This window comes from Heterodontus francisci, chromosome 8 (assembly GCF_036365525.1).
Source record: "Heterodontus francisci isolate sHetFra1 chromosome 8, sHetFra1.hap1, whole genome shotgun sequence".
Classification (NCBI taxonomy): domain Eukaryota; kingdom Metazoa; phylum Chordata; class Chondrichthyes; order Heterodontiformes; family Heterodontidae; genus Heterodontus; species Heterodontus francisci.
The window spans coordinates 90,221,329-90,241,204 of record NC_090378.1 but is presented as its reverse complement, the minus strand read 5'-3'; the positions used below and the strand labels follow the sequence as shown (position 1 = coordinate 90,241,204).

The 19,876-nt window shown below is 44.2% G+C and overlaps 1 protein-coding gene across 4 annotated transcripts in view; it reads right to left on the bottom strand.

The window, feature by feature from the left end:
* LOC137372567 (potassium channel subfamily T member 2) overlaps nucleotides 1-19,876 on the bottom strand; it is a 921,357-nt gene that overhangs the window by 608,779 nt on the left and 292,702 nt on the right. For all 4 annotated transcript variants that reach the window (XM_068036495.1, XM_068036496.1, XM_068036497.1 and 1 more), the window contains one exon: nucleotides 18,014-18,062. In XM_068036495.1, the coding sequence (XP_067892596.1) occupies nucleotides 18,014-18,062 (49 nt within the window). The remainder of the gene's footprint in view (nucleotides 1-18,013; nucleotides 18,063-19,876) is intronic.

Here is a 19,876-nt window from a genome sequence, read left to right as displayed (position 1 = left end):
TGGACTTTCAGAAGGCTTTCGATAAGGTCCCACATAAGAGGTTAGTGTGCACAATTAAAGCACATGGGATTGGGGGTAAGGTACTGACATGGATAGAGAACTGGTTGACAGACAGGAAACAAAGAATAGAAATAAATGGGTCTTTTTCCGAGTGGCAGGCAGTGACTAGTGGGGTACCACAGGGATCAGTGCTAGGACCCCAGAAATTCACAATATATATTAATGATATAGATGAGGGAATTAAATGTAATATATCCAAGTTTGCAGACAACACAAAGCTCGGTGGGAGTGTGAGCCGTGAGAGGATGCAGAGAAGCTCCAGTGTGATTTGGACAGGTTGAGTGAGTGGGCAAATACATGGCAGATGCAGTATAATGTGGATAAATGTGAGGTTATCCACTTTGGAGGCAAAAACAGGAAGGCAGATTATTATCTGAATGGCGATAGATTGGGAAAGGGGGAAGGTGCAGCGAGACCTGGATGTCCTTGTGCACCAGTCGCTGAAAGTAAGCATGCAGGTGCAGCAGGCAGTTAAGAAAGCAAATGGTATGTTGGCCTTCATAGTGAGAGGATTCGAGTACAGGGGCAGAGATGTCTTGCTGCAATTATACAAGGCCTTGGTGAGACCACATCTGGAGTACTGTGTGCAGTTTTGGTTCCCTAATGTGAGGAAGGATGTTCTTGCTATGGAGGGAGTGCAGCGAAGGTTCACCAAACCGATTCCTGGGAGGGCAGGACTGACGTATGAGGAGAGATTGGGTCGATTAGGCTTGTATTCGCTAGTTTAGAAGAATGAGACGGGATCTCATAGAAACCTACAAAAGTCTAACAGGACTGGACAGACTATATGCAGGAAGGATGTTTCCGATGGCGGTGGAGTTCAGGAGCAGGGGTCACAGTCTAAGGATATGGGGTAAGCCATTTAGGACTGAGATGAGGAGAGATTTCTTCACCCAGAGAGTGTTGAACCTGTGGAATTCTCTACCACGGAAAGCAGTTGAGGCCAAATCATTAAACAGATTCACGAAAGAGTTATATATAGTTCTTAGGGCTAAAGGGATCAAGGGATATGAGGAGAAAGCGGGAACAGGTTGCTGAGTTTGGATGATCAGCCATGTTCGTATTGAATGGCGGAGCAGGCCCGAAGAGCCGAATGGCCTACTCCTGCTCCTATTTTTCTACGTTTCTATGTTTCTAATGCATTCTCGTTGCCATAGGATACAGCCACTCAGGACCAAAGACACAAGATACGTTGTTGCCGATTGACTTTTGAAACTCGTTGAAAAACTGGCTTTTGACAGATACACAGACAGCTGAACCAGCATATACTGAAGGAAATGAGAGCTCTTTCTCGGTTTATTTAAACCCTATTTATTATACTCTCAGAATTCTGATGTCAAGCCATGTTAATTTCTTAAAAGAAAATAACTAATTCCTTTAACTACTGAACTGTAATTGTTGAAATTCATTGCTGGAAAAGAAGAGCATCAATTCAACTGCTGAACTAGACTACGGACTGTTCTACTGTTAAAGAACCTTTCCTTTCCCCCATCGGACGGCTGTGAGGACTTCAAGCAACCTTGGACTGTTCCACATTAGGACCATAGGAAGATAGTACAGGAGTAGGCCATTCAGCCCCTCGAGCCTGTCCCGCCATTCAATGAGATCATGGTTGATCCATATACCTGCCTTTGGCCCATATCCCTTAATATCTTTGTTTAACAAAAATCTGTCTATCTCAGATTTAAAATTAACAACTGTTCGAGCTTCAACTGTTGTTTGTGGGAGAGAGTTCCAAACCTCTTCCACCCTTTGCGTGAAGAAGTGCTTCCTAACATCTCTCCTGAATGTTCTGGCCCTAATTTTTAGACTATGCCCCCTAGTTTTAGAATCTCCAACCAGTGGAAATAATTTATCTTTATCTAGCCTGTCTTTTCCTGTTAATATCTTGAAGACTTCGATCAGATCACCCCTTAACCTTCTAAATTCTAGCAAAAACAGGCCTAATTTGTGTAATCTCTCCTCGTAACTTAACCCCTGTCATGAATCCATGTAGACTGTCCCTGATTATTTTTCTAATTTTTCTAGGTGTTCAGTCACGCTATCCTTGATTATAGACTCCAGCAACTTGCCCACCACAGATGTCAGGCTAACTGGTCTGTAATTTCCTTGGTTCCCCCTTTCACCCTTCTTAAAAAATGCAGTGACATGTGCAACTTTCCAATCCAAAGGGACCACTCCTGAATCTAGGGAACTCTGAAAGACTATAGTTAGGGCATCAACAATGTGCTCCCCTACTTCCTTTAACACCCGCGGATGGAAACCATATGGTCCTGGGGATTTCTCATTCTTTAGTTCCATTAATTTCCTTGTTACTGATGTTTTAATTACATTAATTGTATTAAGTCCCTGTCCCCTATCTGCTATTAATTTTTTCGGAACTTCCGGCAAGTTATCCTCCTTTTCAACTGTAAATACCGAGGCAAAGTAATTGTTCAACATGTTTGCCATTTCCCCATTATCAATTACAATATCTCCATTTTCCGCTTTTAGTGGGCCTACATTGCTCTTGACCACTTGCTTTCCCTTTATGTAACTACAAAATTTCTTCTTATTGATTCTGATGTCCCTTGCAAGTTTCCTTTCACAATCTCTTTTAGTAGCTCTTGTAAGCTGCTTTGTGACCCTTTGCTGGTCTTTGTATCAATTCCATTCGGCTGGATCTGTGCTGTGTTTTGCATTTTTGTAAGCCATTTTTTTTATGCTTTCCCTAATCTCTTTAGTTGGACATGGCTGTTTTTTCTGTGAAGTTGAGCTTTTTCCTCTTCGCTCTGTATTTCATTAAATGTTTCTTTAAATATTCTCCACTGTTCTTCAGTCGTTTGACCCATTAACAGATCTACCCAGTTTACCGTGGACAGTCTCTGTCTCATCCCGGTAAAGTCAGCCTTACCCAAGTCTAAAATTCTCGTAGCTGACTCGTGTTTTTCAATTTCAAACGCTACCTTGAATTTGATCATGTTGTGATCACTATTTGATAAATGTTCACGCACAGTTAGGCTACTAATTAAATTTGGCTCATTACTCATAACTAAATCTAATATTGCCTGTCGCCTTGTCACCTTGTGGAAATTAGAAACTCTAAGAAGAAAAAGTCATTGATAGGCGTAGTCTATAGGCCACCAAATAATAACATCACATTGGGGCGGGCAATAAACAAAGAAATAACTAATGCCTGTAAAAATGGTACGGCAATTATCATGGGGGATTTTAATCTACATGTAGATTGGTCGAACCAGCTCAGTCAGGGTAGCCTTGAGAAGGAGTTCGTTGAGTGTATCCGTGATAGTTTTCTTGAACAGTATGTAATGGAACCGACGAGGGAGCAAGCTATCCTAGATCTAGTCCTGTGTAATGAGACAGGAATAATTAATGACCTCATAGTTAGGGATCCTCTTGGAAGGAGTGATCACAGTATGGTTGAATTTAGAATACAGATGGAGAGTGTGAAGATAAAATCCAATACCAGGGTCCTGTGCTTGAACAAGGGGGACTACAATAGAATGAGGGAGGACTTGGCTAAAGTAGACTGGAAACAAAGATTTTATGGTGGGACAGTTGACGAGCAGTGGAGGATTTTCAAAGCAATTTTTCAAAGTGCTCAGCAAAAGTATATTCCAGTGAAAAGGAAGGACTGGAAGAAAAGGGGTAATCTGCCATGGGTGTCTAAGGAAATAAGGGAGGCTATCAAATTGAAAGAGAAGGCATACAAAGTGGCCAAAAACAGCATGAAACTAGAAGATTGGGAAAACTTTAAAAGCCACAAAAAGAGCTATGAAGAAAAGTAAGATAGAACATGAGAAAAAACTAGCACAGAATATAAAGACAGATAGCAAAAGTTTCTATAAATATATAAAACGAAAAAGAGTGGCTAAAGTAAAAGTTGGTCCTTTACAGGATGAAAAGGGGAATTTAGTTATGGGATAGGATGAAATGGCCGAGGCATTGAACAGGTATTTTGTATCGGTCTTCACAGTGGAGGACATTAATAACGTGCCAGTAATTGACAAAGAGACGAATGTAGGTGAGGACCTGGAAACAATCATTATTACGGAAGAGGTAGTGTTGGGCAAGCTAATGGAGCTAAGGATTGATAAGTCTCCTGGCCCTGATGGAATGCATCCCAGGGTACTAAAAGAGATGGCAGGAGAAATAGCAGGTGCACTGGCGGAAATTTTCCAAAATTCGCTGGACTCTGGGGTAGTCCCAGCTGATTGGAAAATAGCAGATGTGACGCCACTGTTTAAAAAGGGAGGTAGACAAAAGATGGGGAATTATAGACCTGTTAGCTTAACCTCTGTAGTGGGGAAGATGCTTAAGTCTATTATCAAGGAAGAAATAGCAGGGCATCTCGATAGAAATTGTCCCATTGGGTTCATGAAGGGCAGGTCATGCTTGACAAAACTTTTGGAATTCTATGAAGACATTACGAGCAAGGTGGACAATGGGGACCCAGTGGATGTGGTGTAACTAGATTTCCAAAAGGCCTTCGACAAGGTGCCGCACAAGAGGCTGCTGCACAAGATAAGGATGCATGGCGTTAGGGGTAAAGTATTAGCATGGATAGAGGATTGGTTGACTAACAGGAAGCAGAGAGTGGGGATAAATGAGTGCTATTCTGGCTGGCAATCAGTCACTAGTGGTGTGCCTCAGGGATCGGTGTTGGGACCGCAATTATTTACAATTTATATAGATGATTTGGAGTTGGGGACCACGTGTAGAGTGTCAAAGTTTGCAGATGACACTAAGATGAGTGGCAGAGCAAAGTGTGCAGATGACTGTGAAACTTTGCAGAGGAACATAGATACATTGAGTGAGTGGGCAAAGGTCTGGCAGATGGAATACAATGTTAATAAATGTGAAGTCATTCATTTCGGTAGGTGTAACAGTAAAAAGGATTATTACTTGAATGGTAAAACGTTGCAGCATGCTGCTATGCAGAGGGACCTGGGTGTCCTTGTGCATGAATCGCATGCAGAAGGTTGGTCTGCAGGTACAGCAAGTAATTAGGAAGGCAAATGGAATTTTGTCCTTCATTGCTAAAGGGATTGAGTTTAAAAGCAGAGAGGTTATGTTGCAGCTGTATAAGGTACTGGTGAGGCCGCACCTGGAGTACTGTGTGCAGTTTTGGTCTCCTTACTTGAGAAAGGATGTACTGGCACTGGAGGGGGTGCAGAGGAGGTTCACTAGGTTGATTCCGGAGTTGAGGGGGTTGGCTTATGAGGAGAGACTGAGTAGATTGGGATTATATTCATTGGAATTCAGAAGAATGAGGGGGAATCTTATAGAAACATATAAAATTATGAAGGGAATAGATAAGATACAAGTAGAGAGGATGTTTCCACTGGCAGGTGAAGCTAGGACAAGAGGGCATAGCCTCAAGATTAGAGGGAGCAGATTTAGGCCTGAATTGAGAAAGAACTTCTTCACCCAGAGGGTTGTAAATCTATGGAATTCCTTGCCCAGTGAAGAAGTTGACGCTACTTCAGTAAACGTTTTTAAAGCTAAGGAACAATAAAGGAATTAAGGGATACGGTGAGAGAGTGGGTAAGTGGATCTGAGTCCACGAAAAGATCAGCCATGATCTTATTGAATGGCGGAGCAGGCTCGAGGGGCCGGACGGCCTACTCCTTATCCTAGTTCTTATGTTCTTATGTTCATCCAGGACATATTGCTGCAGGTGACTATCCCGGACACATTCAAGAAATTCACTACCTTTCTGACAGGTGCTAGTCTGCCTCTCCCAATCTATGTGTAAGTTAAAATCCCCCATTAATACTACTCTGCCTTTGTTACACACTTGTCTAATTTGTGCATTTGTACAATCTAACACCTCAGAACTGCGACCAGGGGGTCTACACACAACACCTATTACAGTTTTAGATCCTTTTCTGTTCCTCAATTCCACCCTTAAGATCTCCACTAGATCCTTTCCCCTCATTATATCCTCCCTCACCAATGAGGTGATATTATTTCTAATCAGTAAGGTTACTTCACCCCCTCTGCCATTTTCCCTGTCCCTCCAGTAAACTTTATAACCAGGTATATTTAATTCCCATCCTGCAGCCACATCTCCGCAATGACCACCACATCATAATCTTCCATTTGAATTTGCGCCTGCAACTCACTTAGTTTATTCCTTACACTCCGTGCATTTGTATATAGAACTCTTATTTGGGCTATACCCCCTAACCTGTCCCTCAGCACTGATGCTTTATTCGCCTGTTTATTATTTCTCTCTTCTGGTTTAACCAGTATACTTCTTACAGTTTGGTAACAATCAGCCTCACCAATAACCTGCACTCCTAGCTTCTCCTTTAACTTCCTGTATTTCCATGCAACTGAACCCCCCCCCCCCCCTCCCCACAACTATTTATTTTAAAGCCCTATCTACAGCCCTAGTTATGTGATTCACCAGGACTCTGGTCCCCCCATGATTCAGGTGGAGCCCGTCCCATCGGAACAGCTCCCTTCTTCCCCAGTACTGGTGCCAATGTCCCACGAATTCAGACCTATTTCTCCCACACCAATCTTTCAGCCACGCATTTACCTCTTTAATCTTATTGATCCTTTGCCAATTTGCTCGTGGCTCAGGTAGTAATCTGGAGATTATTACCTTTTTGGTTCTGCTTTTTAATTTAGCCCCCAGCTGCTCATATCCCTCAGCAGAACCTCTATCCTCGTTCTACCTATATCGTTGGTACCTACGTGGACCACGACAACTGGATTTTTCTCCTCCCACTCCAAGTTCCTCTGCAGCCCAGATGAGATATCCCGAACCCTGGCACCAGGTAGGCAACAGAGCCTTCGGGACTCTCGATCCTGGCCACAGAGAACAGTGTCTATGCCCCTAACTATACTATCCCCGATTACGACTACATTTCTCTTTTCTCCCCCCCACTTGAATGGCTCTCTGTACCATGGTGCTGTGGTCATTTTGCTCATCCACCCTACAGTCCCTGCTCTCATCCACACAGGGAGCAAGAATCTCGAACCTGTTGGACAAGGACAATGGCTGAGGCTCCTGCAGCACTACCTCCTGGATCCCTCTTCCCGTCTCACTCATAGTCACACCCTCCTGTCCCTGACCACTGGCCGAATTCAAGGGAGTTAATCTAAGGGGTGTGACTGTCTCCTGAAACACAGCGTCCAGGTAACTCTCCCCCTCCCTGATGTATTGCAGTGTCCGAAGCTCAGACTCCAGCTCATCAAATCTGAGCCGGAGTTCCTCGAGCAGCCAACACTTGCTACAGATGTGGTCACCAGGAACCACAATGGGGTCCACCAGCTCCTACATCATGCAGGTACAACACATCACCTGGCCCTGCAACTCTATTTTATATAATTAGATTTTAATTTGTTATTTAAATTTCCAACTGGTCTTTAGTTTTTTTTTAAACCACTTTAGTCTTTTGTTTATATACTTATAAATCAATCAAGTCTTACTCTATGTTGATTCAATTAAATTAAAAATTTACCTGAATACTGACCCCAGCTGCTTTCTGTTTCCCTGCTGTCACTGTTCGATGTGACGTCACTCTGATGTCAATTTTCGATTTCTTTTGCCCTGTTCCTTGGGCTCGGCTCCTCTCTGCCTCTCTTCCACACAGGTTTTTGGTGCGCTTTTTATACCTCCGGTCCTGCTGCTCCTCGGTCTCCGCTCCTCTCTGCCCCTCTCCCACACAGGTTTTTGGCATGCTTTTTATACCTCCGGTCCTGCTGCTCCTCGGTCTCCGCTCCTCTCTGCCCCTCTCCCACACAGGTTTTTGGCATGCTTTTTATACCTCCGGTCCTGCTGCTCCTCGGTCTCCGCTCCTCTCTGCCCCTCTCCCACACAGGTTTTTGGCATGCTTTTTATACCTCTGGTCCTGCTGCTCCTCGGGCTCTGCTCCTCTCTGCCCCTCTCCCACACAGGATTTTGGCGTGTTTTTTTTACCTCCGGTCCTGCTGCTCCTCGGGCTCTGCTCCTCTTTGCCTCTGGCGAAGATTTCACTTCAGCAGGAGCGTAATATGCAAGGACACTAATTTTTTCTATTTTAAATGTTGTTTATATTTTAGTAGTGTTTAAGAATTTAGTTTTTCTAATTAAACAGTTAATTTGTTGATATGAAGACACCTGGTTTGGTTAGACTCATTCAGGGGTTAATAGATGGTACAATTTGGCTGGGTCTTTCTTTAATTTGGAAAGTTTAAAATGATATGTTCGGTGATCTGTGGAGGGACAGGACTGAACCAAGGGTGCTTTTCTCCCACCACAATCAGAATTGTATATTTTGATTGGGGGCTTTGACTTGAGCGGTCGGTCGTAACAATACCTGTAGAAGCATTTATCATTGTTTTTTATGTTTCTCACTAGTTTACTTTCATATTCTATTTTCTCTTTCTTTATCAGTTTCTTGGTCCTCCTCTGCGGAATTCTAAAATGCTCCTAATCCTCAGGCTTACTACATTTTTAACAACTTTATAAGCCTCTTCCTTTGATCTAATACAATCTTTAACTTCTCTTGTTGGATCACCTTTCCTGCAGGGCTTTTGTGCCTCAAAGCAGTGTAAATTTGTTGTCAACCATTGTATTAATTCTTTAAATTCTAGACATTTCCTGTCTACTGTCATACCTTTTAATGTAGTTTCCCAATCTACCACAGCCAATTTGTCCCTCATCCCTTGGTAGTTTCCTTTGTTTAGATTTAAGACCCTAGTTTCAGATTGAACTACATCATTTTCAAACTTAATGTAAAATTCTTACATATTATGGTCACTCTTCCCTGAAGGGTCCTTTACAACAAAATGTTTAATTAGTCCTTTCTCATTGCACCTTACTAGATCTAAAATAGCCCATTCTCTAGTTGGTTCCTCAACACACTGTTTTAGAAAACAATCTTGTATACATTCCAGGAATTCGTCCTCCACAATGCTAGTGCTAATTGGGTTTACCCAGTCTATATGCAGATTGAATTCTCCAATGATTATTGTATTACCCTTGTTTCCTGATTTATACCATGCCCTGCATTACCACTACTGTTGAGTGGCCTATAAATAGCTTCTACCAATGTTTGTTGCCCCTTGCTGTTTCTTAGCTCCACGCAAACTGATTCTACATCTTGATCTTCCAATCTATGATCCTCTCTTACTAATGTACAATCTCATGCTTTATTAACAACTCTTCCCCACCTCCTTTTCCTTTTTGCCTATCCTTCCTAAATGTCGAATATCCTTGAACATTCAGTTCCCAGCCTTGCTCACCCTGCAGCCACGTCTCCATAATGGCAACTAGATCATACCTGTTTACTTTCATTTGTGCCATCAAATCATCTACCTTGTTGCGAAGACTGTGTGCATTCAAATCGAGTACCTATAATTCTGTCTTTTTATTATTTTTGCAACCACTAGCCTTGTGTGCTGGCACATTCTTGAGTTTGTATGCTCTGTACCTTCCTGCCACACTCAGATTATCAATTCCCTTAGTGCTGCCTTGCTCTCTTGCCTTGTCCTCTCTCTTTAATTTATCGCATCTTCCCTCACTTGATCCCTCACCCCCACTATTTAGTTTAAAGCCCTCCTATGACCCTAGTTCTATGACTTGCCAGAACACTGGTCTCAGCACAGTTCAGATGAAGGCCGTCCCAGCGGTATAGTTCCCACTTCCCCCAGTACTGCTGCCAGTGCCCCATGAATCAAAACCCTTTTCTCCCACGTCAATCTTTGAGTCACACATTTAACTCTAATCTTATTTACCCTATGCCAATTTGCTCATGGCTCAGGTAATAATCCAGAGATTATTACCTTTGAGGTTCTGTTCTTTAATTAGCCCCTAGGTGCTCATACTCTCTAAGCAGAACCTCTCCCCTAGTCCTACCTATGTCATTGGTACCTATGTGGACCATGACAACTGGATCCTCCCCCTCCCACTGCAAGTTCCTCTCCAGCCCAGACCAGATGTCCCAAACCCTGGCACCTGGCAACACAGTCTTCTGGACTCTTGCTCTCAGCCACAGAGAAGTATACTAACTAACTGACTATACTAACTCCTACTACCACTACATTCCTATTAACTCCCCCCGCTTAAATGGCTTCCTATACCATAGTGCCATGGTCAGTTCGCTCATCCACCCTGTAGCCCCCCCCCCCCCTTTCATCCATACAAGAACCTCAAACCTGTTGGACAGTTGTCCAACAAGCAAGGGCTGAGGCTCCTCCACTTCTACCTTCTTGATCCACATATCTGCCTCACTCACAGTCACACCCTCCTGTTCCTGACCAAGTAAAAGGCACGGCAGAAAGGCAGCAATTGAAAGGCACTATATAAGCACATGGTTTTTCCCTTTTGAGATATTAGTGTTCAATTCAATTGGCTAAACTCCATGGTGATTCCATAATGATTTAGTTTGGTAAAAACATGCATCAAGATATATCAGACTAACATCACAGTAGTAATGATATTGTTAGAATTAACACTGAGGCCAGAGTAATGTATCTTGATGAAGTCCCATCAACACCAGACAAATTCATTCACGCTACAACCAGGTGAGCAACGTGTCTAGGGGGTCTCTTGCTGTCTTCACCTGGTCTTATTGTAACGGGGTTTAATTTTAAACACACTGTGTTTTGAGCTCCCCGTTTTTGTAAATCCGTGTTCACAGTTTCCAATTATCAGGCAAATAACTGAGCACAAACAGGCTTTCTTTGGTTGTGTGAGATTGTATACAAACATGTCTGCAACTGAAGCGAGTAGCTCTCCAAGCCAGGAGGTCTCACGGCCGTTGATGAAATACCACTACTCTTATCGGTTTTTTTCACTTACCCAGTGAGGCAGGGAGGCGAGCCCCAAGGGGCTTTCGCTTCTGGTCGAAAGTGCCCAGGCGGCCGGGCACGACCCACTCTGGGGACAGTGGCAGGTGGGGAGTTTGACTGGGGTGGTACACCTGTCACACCGTAACGCAGGTGTCCTAAGGCAAGCTCAGGGAGGACAGAAACCTCCCGTGGCGCAGAAGAGTAAAAGCTCGCTTGACATTGATTTTCAATATGAATACAGACCGTGAAAGCAGGGCCTCAGGGATACCACAGGGATAACTGGCTTGCGGCAGCCAAGCGTTCACAGCGAAGTCGCTTTTTGATCCTTCTATATCGGCTCTTATCATTGTGAAGCAGAATTCACCAAGCGTTGGATTGTTCACCCACTAATTGGCTGAGACGGGTGCCTCGCTGTGTCCAGTGCGGTAACGCAAACGATCCTGCAGAAGCCAGCGGGACCCCCGGGAAGAGTTCTCTTTTCTTTGTGAAGGGCAGAGCGCCCTGGAATGGGTTCGCCCTGAGCGAGGGGCCCCTGCCTTGGAAAGCACTGCGGTTCCGGCGGCGTCCGGTGAGTTTTCGCTGGCCCTTGAGAATTCGGGAGAGATGGTGTAAGTCTCGCGCCAGGCTGTACCCATATCCGCAGCAGGTCTCCAAGGTGAACAGCCTCTGGCATGTTGGAACAATGTAGGTAAGGGAAGTTGGCAAATCAGATCCGTATCTTCGGGATAAGGATTGGCTCTAAGAGCTGGTGGAGAAGAGTTCCATGTGAACCGCAGTTGAACATGGGTCAGTCGTCCCAAGAGACAGGCGAACACCGTTCCGAAGGGACGGGCGATGGCCTCCATTGCCCTCAGCCGATCGAAAGGTAGTCAGGTTCAGATCCCCGAATCCGGAGTGGCATAGACGGGTGCCTCACGGCCTCTAGTGCGGTAACACAAACGATCCTGGACGAGCAACCAATTTCTGTTATGACCAGGTGAGCAATGTGTCTTGGAGGTCTCTTACTGTCTTCACCTAGTCTTATTCTAACAGGGTTTAATTTTAAACACACTGTGTTTTGAGCTCCCCTTTTTTGCAAATCCGTGTTCACAGTTTCCAATTATTAGGCAAATAACTGAGCACAAATAAGCTTTCTTTGGTTTAAAGCAGAAAGATTAAATTTCTTAAACCTTAAACTTAACTGTAATATTGTTCGTGCCTGCAGATATATGATGCGGTCACAATAGCATGCACACGTGATATAAACATGCAAGATAGGGACAGAAAAGAGTAGAAGAAGAGATAAGTAGAACGGTTGTTACTGTTTCTTGAGCTTGCTGTAGTCCTTGCTGAAAGTTATATTCTTGCGTTTCGTTGGGGCCCAATAATCATCTTAAAACTTTGTTCACGTGGCAAACCTTTCTCTCTTTTACTTTCACCTGTCTTCAATGGTTTCAGTTCCCTGAGAGATAGGCAGGCAGAAGGTGTTCTTAGTTCCAGGACACCACACGGCATTCTAACTGGCAAATCCTTTGTTTGGGAGATCAAATTCAAAAACCTCCCAGGGTGCTCAGCAGGTTAGTCATGTGACTAGTTCCTTATATGGAACAGTCTCTTCATATCCCTTGTTGGAGGCTCAATTTCCATCTTCCCCAGCCAGCTAGCCATGTGACTAAAACTAGTCTGACCACTTCTGTGTATTGGGGAGCAACTGCAGAGTCTCCATTGTTTCAACATTGTTTGTTACCATGGAAATGTCTATCCGATCAGGGCTTGCAATTTTAAGTTTTAATGTTCATGTGGTGAAATAATGTGTGCCTCAGTCTTGGTAGGCGGGGGTTTGCCTGACAATTCCTAAGAAATTAACATTTGAAAAGCAATATTGAATATTTGTTTTGTTTTTCCTTCTTCAAGCAGAAAAAGGGAAGGGTGATGCCAACAGGTCAAGTTGTATTTTTCGTATACACAGTGCTCAGTATGTTCCCCTACGTGTGGTGTCTGCTTTAAGTCTCATTGGAACTCCAGTACTATAGCTGACAGGATATATCTTATATTTTGAGGTACTAGGAATAACAGGTAGGGAGCAATTTTCACTAAATATTTTAGGCATTACAGAGGTAAAGAGGTGGCCAAGATGGAGTCTTAAGCTGAAATGCCAGTTTAACCTGCAGTTAGCGCAAGACACTCGGTAAAGAAGTTAAAGCGAGCACTAGGAACAGCCACCCAGAGGTCTATTAAACAGATGATTGCAACTTAAAATGCCTGCTAGTGCTGACTGCAGGGACTGCACGGCATTTTGGTAGCTGACGCTTCAACTAACATCCTCTCCTAACAGCGACCAGCTGTTTGGGAGTAAGCAAGACATTGATGTTGATTTCAAGCGCTACTTACCACTTAAAGGGATACTCACTATTTCATGATTTCAATGCTGTAGGAGCTGTGAAGAGGACCTCTGAAGCACATCAAGGGATTTTCTGCAACATTCTGTCAAGTCTTCAACAACACCCAAGCAACATTTATTCCAGAAATTCTCTGAGGACTTCACTTAAGAAGAGTGAGTGCTGTGCTACTCCACCTTAAAGGAGTGACCAAGAAAAAGGGGGTATTTGTTCATGGGCATTTTGCCAGGGGTCCCCCATGGTCTGGAAGAGGAATGGGAGGAGGACGAGGCCAGGCAGAGCTGCACGAGCTGTTACTGGAAAGAGGGACAGAAGGGTGAGGTGGCGTCCTTTCTCCTTGCGAGTACAGGACATCCCTCCTCCTCTGGAACTTCTCCACCCGGGACCTAGAGTGTCACCTCAGAGAACCTGTGCACCCTCTCCTTCAATCCCTGAGCCAACCACAACCCTACTTCTGTGTGCCAGATAGAGCACACCCCACCTTCAGCAGAAGTGAGTGCAAGAAGCCCACATATACTGCTCCATGAAAATTGTGTCTAATCAACAGCTGAGTGTTAAACCTGCACGCTTCTGGTTAGCATCTGTAGGTGCATTCAAATAATGATAGTCAATAAGCCCAAAAACTGCGTGCAAAACCTGGACTTTCCAACATTATTAAAAAAACACCCATTTAGTGCCTGTTTTCACCCTTTGGCCAAAATAACCCCCATTGACTGATAGTTCATTAATTGCATACAGGGTTTCGGACAGGAACTCAGCAATCACGACGTTCGGCTATACAGGTGTCACGCTCATGAGAAGTGCAGTGATGAAAATACAAAAATAAACTGAAGAGTTATAAAAAAAATTAGAACAATTTAAAAAGGCTGGTACATTTTTGCCTTCAACAAGATGGAGAACACAGTCACATGACAAATACCATCTCCTCCACTAAAATACACATCCATGTCTGCTAAGAACTAAAACTCATTAACCGCGCCTGCATTGAAATTAGACAGCTCATCACACATGGAAGTGAGCTATCGACAAAACGAGCTGAAACAAAGACACTCACAGATTCTATGGCTCAGCGGCGAGCTCCAAAAATGGCCACCCACCCGTGCGGGCCACATGCCAAAGAGCCACCACAATCTCAAGCGCAGCGGCTCATTTAAATAGCCAGGGCAGGCTGCCCCCCCAACCCCCTCAAATAACGTGGAGGGGGCGAGCTGTCCATCCCCGGCAATGGCATCAGCTGCTTGTGCGCAGGCGCTGACGCCATTTTTAAAGGGCTGCAGCCCTACTGGTTTATTTAAATATTTAAAGACAGATTCAATAAAATTAAATAAATACATTTCTCTTTCCCCTCTCTCGACCCCCTACAATAATTAAATTAACTATTTGCCCTTCCGTCGAAAACGCTTACCTGTAACATCTGACCTTCCCTGCGCAAACTGCATAAAATTAAAGTACAACCCTTCCTACTAACCCCTACACCCATGACATTTATTTGACACCACCACCCCACCCCCCCCACCCCCCACACTGATAAACGTACCTCCTCCCCCGTTTTCGTATACACAGTGCTCAGTATGTTCCCCTAAGTGTGGTGTCTGCTTTAAGTCTCATTGGAACTCCAGTACTATAGCTGACAGGATATATCTTATATTTTGAGGTACTAGGAATAACAGGTAGGGAGCAATTTTCACTAAATACTTTAGGCGTTACAGAGGTAAAGAGGTGGCCAAGATGGAGTCTTAAGCTGAAATGCCAGTTTAACCTGCAGTTAGCGCAATACACTCGGTAAAGAAGTTGAAGCTAGCACTAGGAACAGCCAGGAGTACCAGCCACCAGTCCAAAGATTGTGGTGGGCCATCAAGATTAAGGGTAAGTACATGCAAATCTATTAATATTATTCATTTGCATATGGTGATTGTGGTTCCATCGCTGAGCGGTGGGGATGGGGGGGGGTGCTGCCATAGTGCTGTAGAGTCATAGAGAGACACAGCACTGAAACAGGCTCTTCGGCCCACCAAGGCTGTGCCGACCATCAACCACCCATTTACACTAATCCTACATTAATCCCATATTCCCTACCACATCCCCACCTTCCCTCAATTCTCCTACCACCTACCTAAACTAGGGGCAATTTACAATGGCCAATTTACCTAGCAACCTGCAAGTTTTTGGCTGTGGGAGGAAATCGGAGCACCCGGCGGAAACCCACGCAGTCACAGGGAGAACTTGCAAACTCCACACAGGCAGTACCCAGAACCGGACCCGGGTGGCTGGAGCTGTGAGGCTGCAGTGCTAACCACTGCGCCACTGTGCCGCCCCAGAGTGCTGAGGATTGGGCTGGGCCCTGCCAGCGTTGAGGTCCGTGGCAGGCATCACCCAGGGCCAATTTCAGACCCCCTCCCCAGCACGGATCCTGACCTTGAGGGCTCCTTAAAATCCAGCCCTATGTCTCCAGCTACACTTGCTACAATAAGGTGTGAGTATCCCTCATCTTATCAAAATGGACTGAGATCAGAAGCCATTCTATAACCTCTCATGAACCAAAAGTCTCAAGTCACATAATCAAAACTGACACTTTATGAATTTACCATTAAAGATAACCTTTTTGGAGAACAAAAGAAGTCATTAGTCATTCAAGTTCAGAACATCAGAACATCAAGATCATCAGTCTGAAATCTCCAGCCACAGGAAGAACATCAAATGCTATCTTTAATTCCAGCAAAAGGCTGTGAGAGAGACAGCGACATCTTTAATTCCAGCACAAGGCTGAGAGCGAGAGAGAAATCAATTCCATCTAAGACATTTGAACTCTGCTGAGACGAATTAGCAACCAACTGCTGCAGAGAAGTAAGAGAGTTCCTTTTGAACAACTCCTCCACCTGTGGAAAATGAACTAAGAGATATAAGCATCATCCTTATTGAAGTACTGTCTGCCACGAGACTTCAACCACCCAGCAAGGACAAGACGAACAGCAAACAGGCCTTCAACTTTAAAAATTACCTTCTAAGAGGATCTCACAGGTTTTTCCTGAAAACAGTACACTTTTATACCTTGAACTCTTAACGCCTCTAACCCTTTACCTTCTATTTTTCTTGAGTGTGCATGAGAGATTGAATGCGTGTGTGGGTGGTATTGCAAACATTTCGGGATATTATTGTTTGATAAATATTTAATCTTCTGTTTTAAACTCACAAGAAAACCTGTCACTGTGGGCTGAATCTTACTAGCCCCTCGACGGTTGTGATGGGGGACCCGTAAAATACTTGCGGGAGAGGCCGACTGCGACGAGAAGGCCCCGCCGCATTTTACCGGCAGCGGCAGGGCCTCGGTGCAGCCCCAATCCCCCCACCCCGGGCACTTGGCGGTGGGGTCTTCATTTAAATATTAAAATTAATTAAAAACAAATGCTAATTAACTTACTTGGTCCTGGCGGCCATCTCACGCCAATTTTACAGCTGCCGGCCGCAATTCGCGTGCCTTCAGAACTCCATATGAAGTTCCGAGGCATGACACTGGTGGGGAGTAGGGGAGGAGTGAAATTATCAGGACGGGGTGGAGGGGAGCACAAAAAACCTTTTTTATTGGTTGTGGGGCTGGTGGGAAGGGGTTTAGGGTCAAAGGGAATAAAATTCAGGGGGTAAGGTCGTGAGTGAAAACTTATTTTTTTGGCAGGGATAGGACAAAAAAAATCAACAGATTATTCATGGGGGTGGGAGGGGGAGGGGATTGGAAATGCTAAGAAAATGTTATTTCATCTTTTTCACAACCCTGTCTTTTCAAACATTTAAATGGCACTGAAGGGCTTGAAGCCCTTTAAAAATGGCGCCGGTGCTTGCGCAATGGTGCTGGACATCATTACTGAGGACGGAACTGCCACCCCCAATGATGTCATCAGGGGTGGATGCTCCGCCCCCTACATTTAAATGAGCCCCCGCGTGAAATATTGCGGGGGCTCAGCAGTGGTGCTTCAGGGTCTGAAGGCCGCCGAGTTCAATGTGTGCCGCCGCGATGTGCGGCACGCCTACAAAATTCAACCCTGTCTGTTTATTTGACCAACAAAACACAGGGGCTGAAACACTAAATTAAACAAAACGCTACCTGTGGTCAGTTGGGAGGTGGCAAGTGTGAACCACCCATGCCATTTCCCAATTGTTCATAACACAGGCTAATAACAAGACCAAAAATAAATGGCTAACTGAGGGACAAAAACATGTCCTGATTTTTTTTTTTTGCAGACAACATAAATTAGTTTCAAACTCCAGACAGTAAGAATCTGTTTGAGTAGCCACATACAAGTCAGAGAAAGGAAGTACAGAGAGCTGCATTAAATTTGTCTGCTGGCATTCAAATTTCTGTGAAGTCTGACCTTATCTGCACAACAGTCAAATATAAGAGCAAGCGAATGGATAGGAGCAAATTTGTTGCAAGTACCAATGTAATGTTGGCACAATGCTACAGAAGGTCAGCGAGAATTTATGTTTCCAATAAGTTTAAGAAACACTGGTAATAGGCAATAAGCAAGTTGCTTGTAGGCATGATACCTGTCTTATATATTTTGTGTACTATAATGATTACTTACCCATAATAAATAATGCATTAAGTTTCTTGTAGAGTCATGGCAAGGATGTAAGAATGTGGGAATGAGGGAAAATTGCTCTGCCAGTCAGTTCATCCTGTCATTCAGATCTCACTTCAGCACTCCAGCTAGTACGAGTTTTATTTCGATTTGATAGTTTTCTTAATGTATAATATAAAAGTTATCTTTGTTGAACTGGCCATATCTTACCTGTAAACCCCACAAGGGAAGACTTCTATCGACCCAAATTATAGGAGACCTGATGGTAAATCAAAATGGCAACATTAGTTTGTATTTCAAATGTATTTGTTGTACATATTCACTTGCTTTGAGCATATACAATATGCAAAGTATTTATGGAAAAAGATCAAAATCATGGAATATGATCCACAAAACACCATTAAACATCCTGAAAAGTCCTGTAATAAAGGTTTATTTATTTTTTTTATTTTAGAGATACAGCACTGAAACAGGCCCTTCGGCCCACTGAGTCTGTGCCGACCAACAACCACCAATTTATACTAATCCTACATTAATCCCATATTCCCTACCACATCCCCACCATTCTCCTACCAGCTACCTACACTAGGGGCAATTTACAATGGCCAATTTACCTATCACCTGCAAGTCTTTGGCTGTGGGAGGAAACCGGAGCACCCGGTGAAAACCCACGGGGTCACAGCAGAACTTGCAAACTCCACACAGGCAGTACCCAGAACTAAACCCGGGTCGCTGGAGCTGTGAGGCTGCGGTGCTAACCACTGCGCCGCCCCTTTTTGACTTTATTCAGTGAGCATAAACCCAGGGACCATGAATTACAATTCACTTACTACTTTTTAGAGTCCCTGAATCGCATTTATAATGATTCACAACTGCAGCTCATGCTACCTGCACTATTTACTAGTTGCATGCCTATTTGGGTGTGGGAACTGGGGGCTGGAAATCAGCATCTCTGATCATAAATTAAAAGCAGCCAGTATCTCAAAGACGAAGTACACTCTTGCTACAATGTGGAAGAAACCCAAAAGGAGAGAAAGGCTGCTTTGAAGGCTCTAGTGCAAGTGGTGGACACAAGGAGGAAATTCCGCTTCCCCCCACCACCCACCACCCACCCCCCCCCCCTTCCTCCCCACCCCAAGCCCTCCAGGCAACATCAGTGCCACCAGTGTGAAGAGGTTGCAGAGGTCAACATCAACAGCTTAGCACACAGGACATGGCTGCAATGCTGCAAAAAATTCAGTGATCTCACCAGAGTTGTCAAAGCAAGAATCCTGTTCTCCTACTCTCTGCTCAGACCTCCAACACCTTCAGCCTCACTACTCATAATACTGCCATCCCACACTTCGACAATCAATGCACCAGCTCAGAGACTGGCTCCACATTTTCTTTAGAGGTTACATTAGAAAAGGTCTTTATATGGTGGATCACTGATCACAAGTGTGCAGGAGCTAAGAAAGGGCAATAGGACACATAGATGCCAACTTGCCTGAGGGTGACATTGCATACTAGCTCTGCTGCAGAGAAATCAGATTTTGACTTAGCGGGCCAAGGCTACCAAAAAACATTAATGGGTAAATCCAGAAAATGCTAAGTGTACTGGACAGTGAGCATGCACACAATTTTGCAGAGCATTCAGAGGTCCAGCTCCAACTTGTGCAGAGCTTTGACCAGAGCATGGAGACCATTCTGCCCAACATGGTCAGTTCCATGACGTCTGGAGCCTCTGCTGATAGCTTCCATGGCAGCTAATTGGAAGCTCAGGAAGATGCCATCTTGACTTTTGGGTTCGTATTGGCAAGGGCTTCCAAACAGTCTCACACAGAGCTGGAGGAGTGCTGAAGCACAATCCTAGGAGAGAGGCCTTGGAACCTGATACCTTCTCTCATAACAGCATATATGTTCCTTTGCCACCCACGCTGCCAGAGTTCCTGTTAATGCCACACAGCCAGCTGGACCAGAATACCCAGTCTAAAATTAAATTTAAAATGGACAAAAACAGTAAGTGGTGCAATAAGAAGAAAATAAACGGCTTTATATTTTGGTGTAAAATTTAGTTTTAGGTGTTTATTTTAG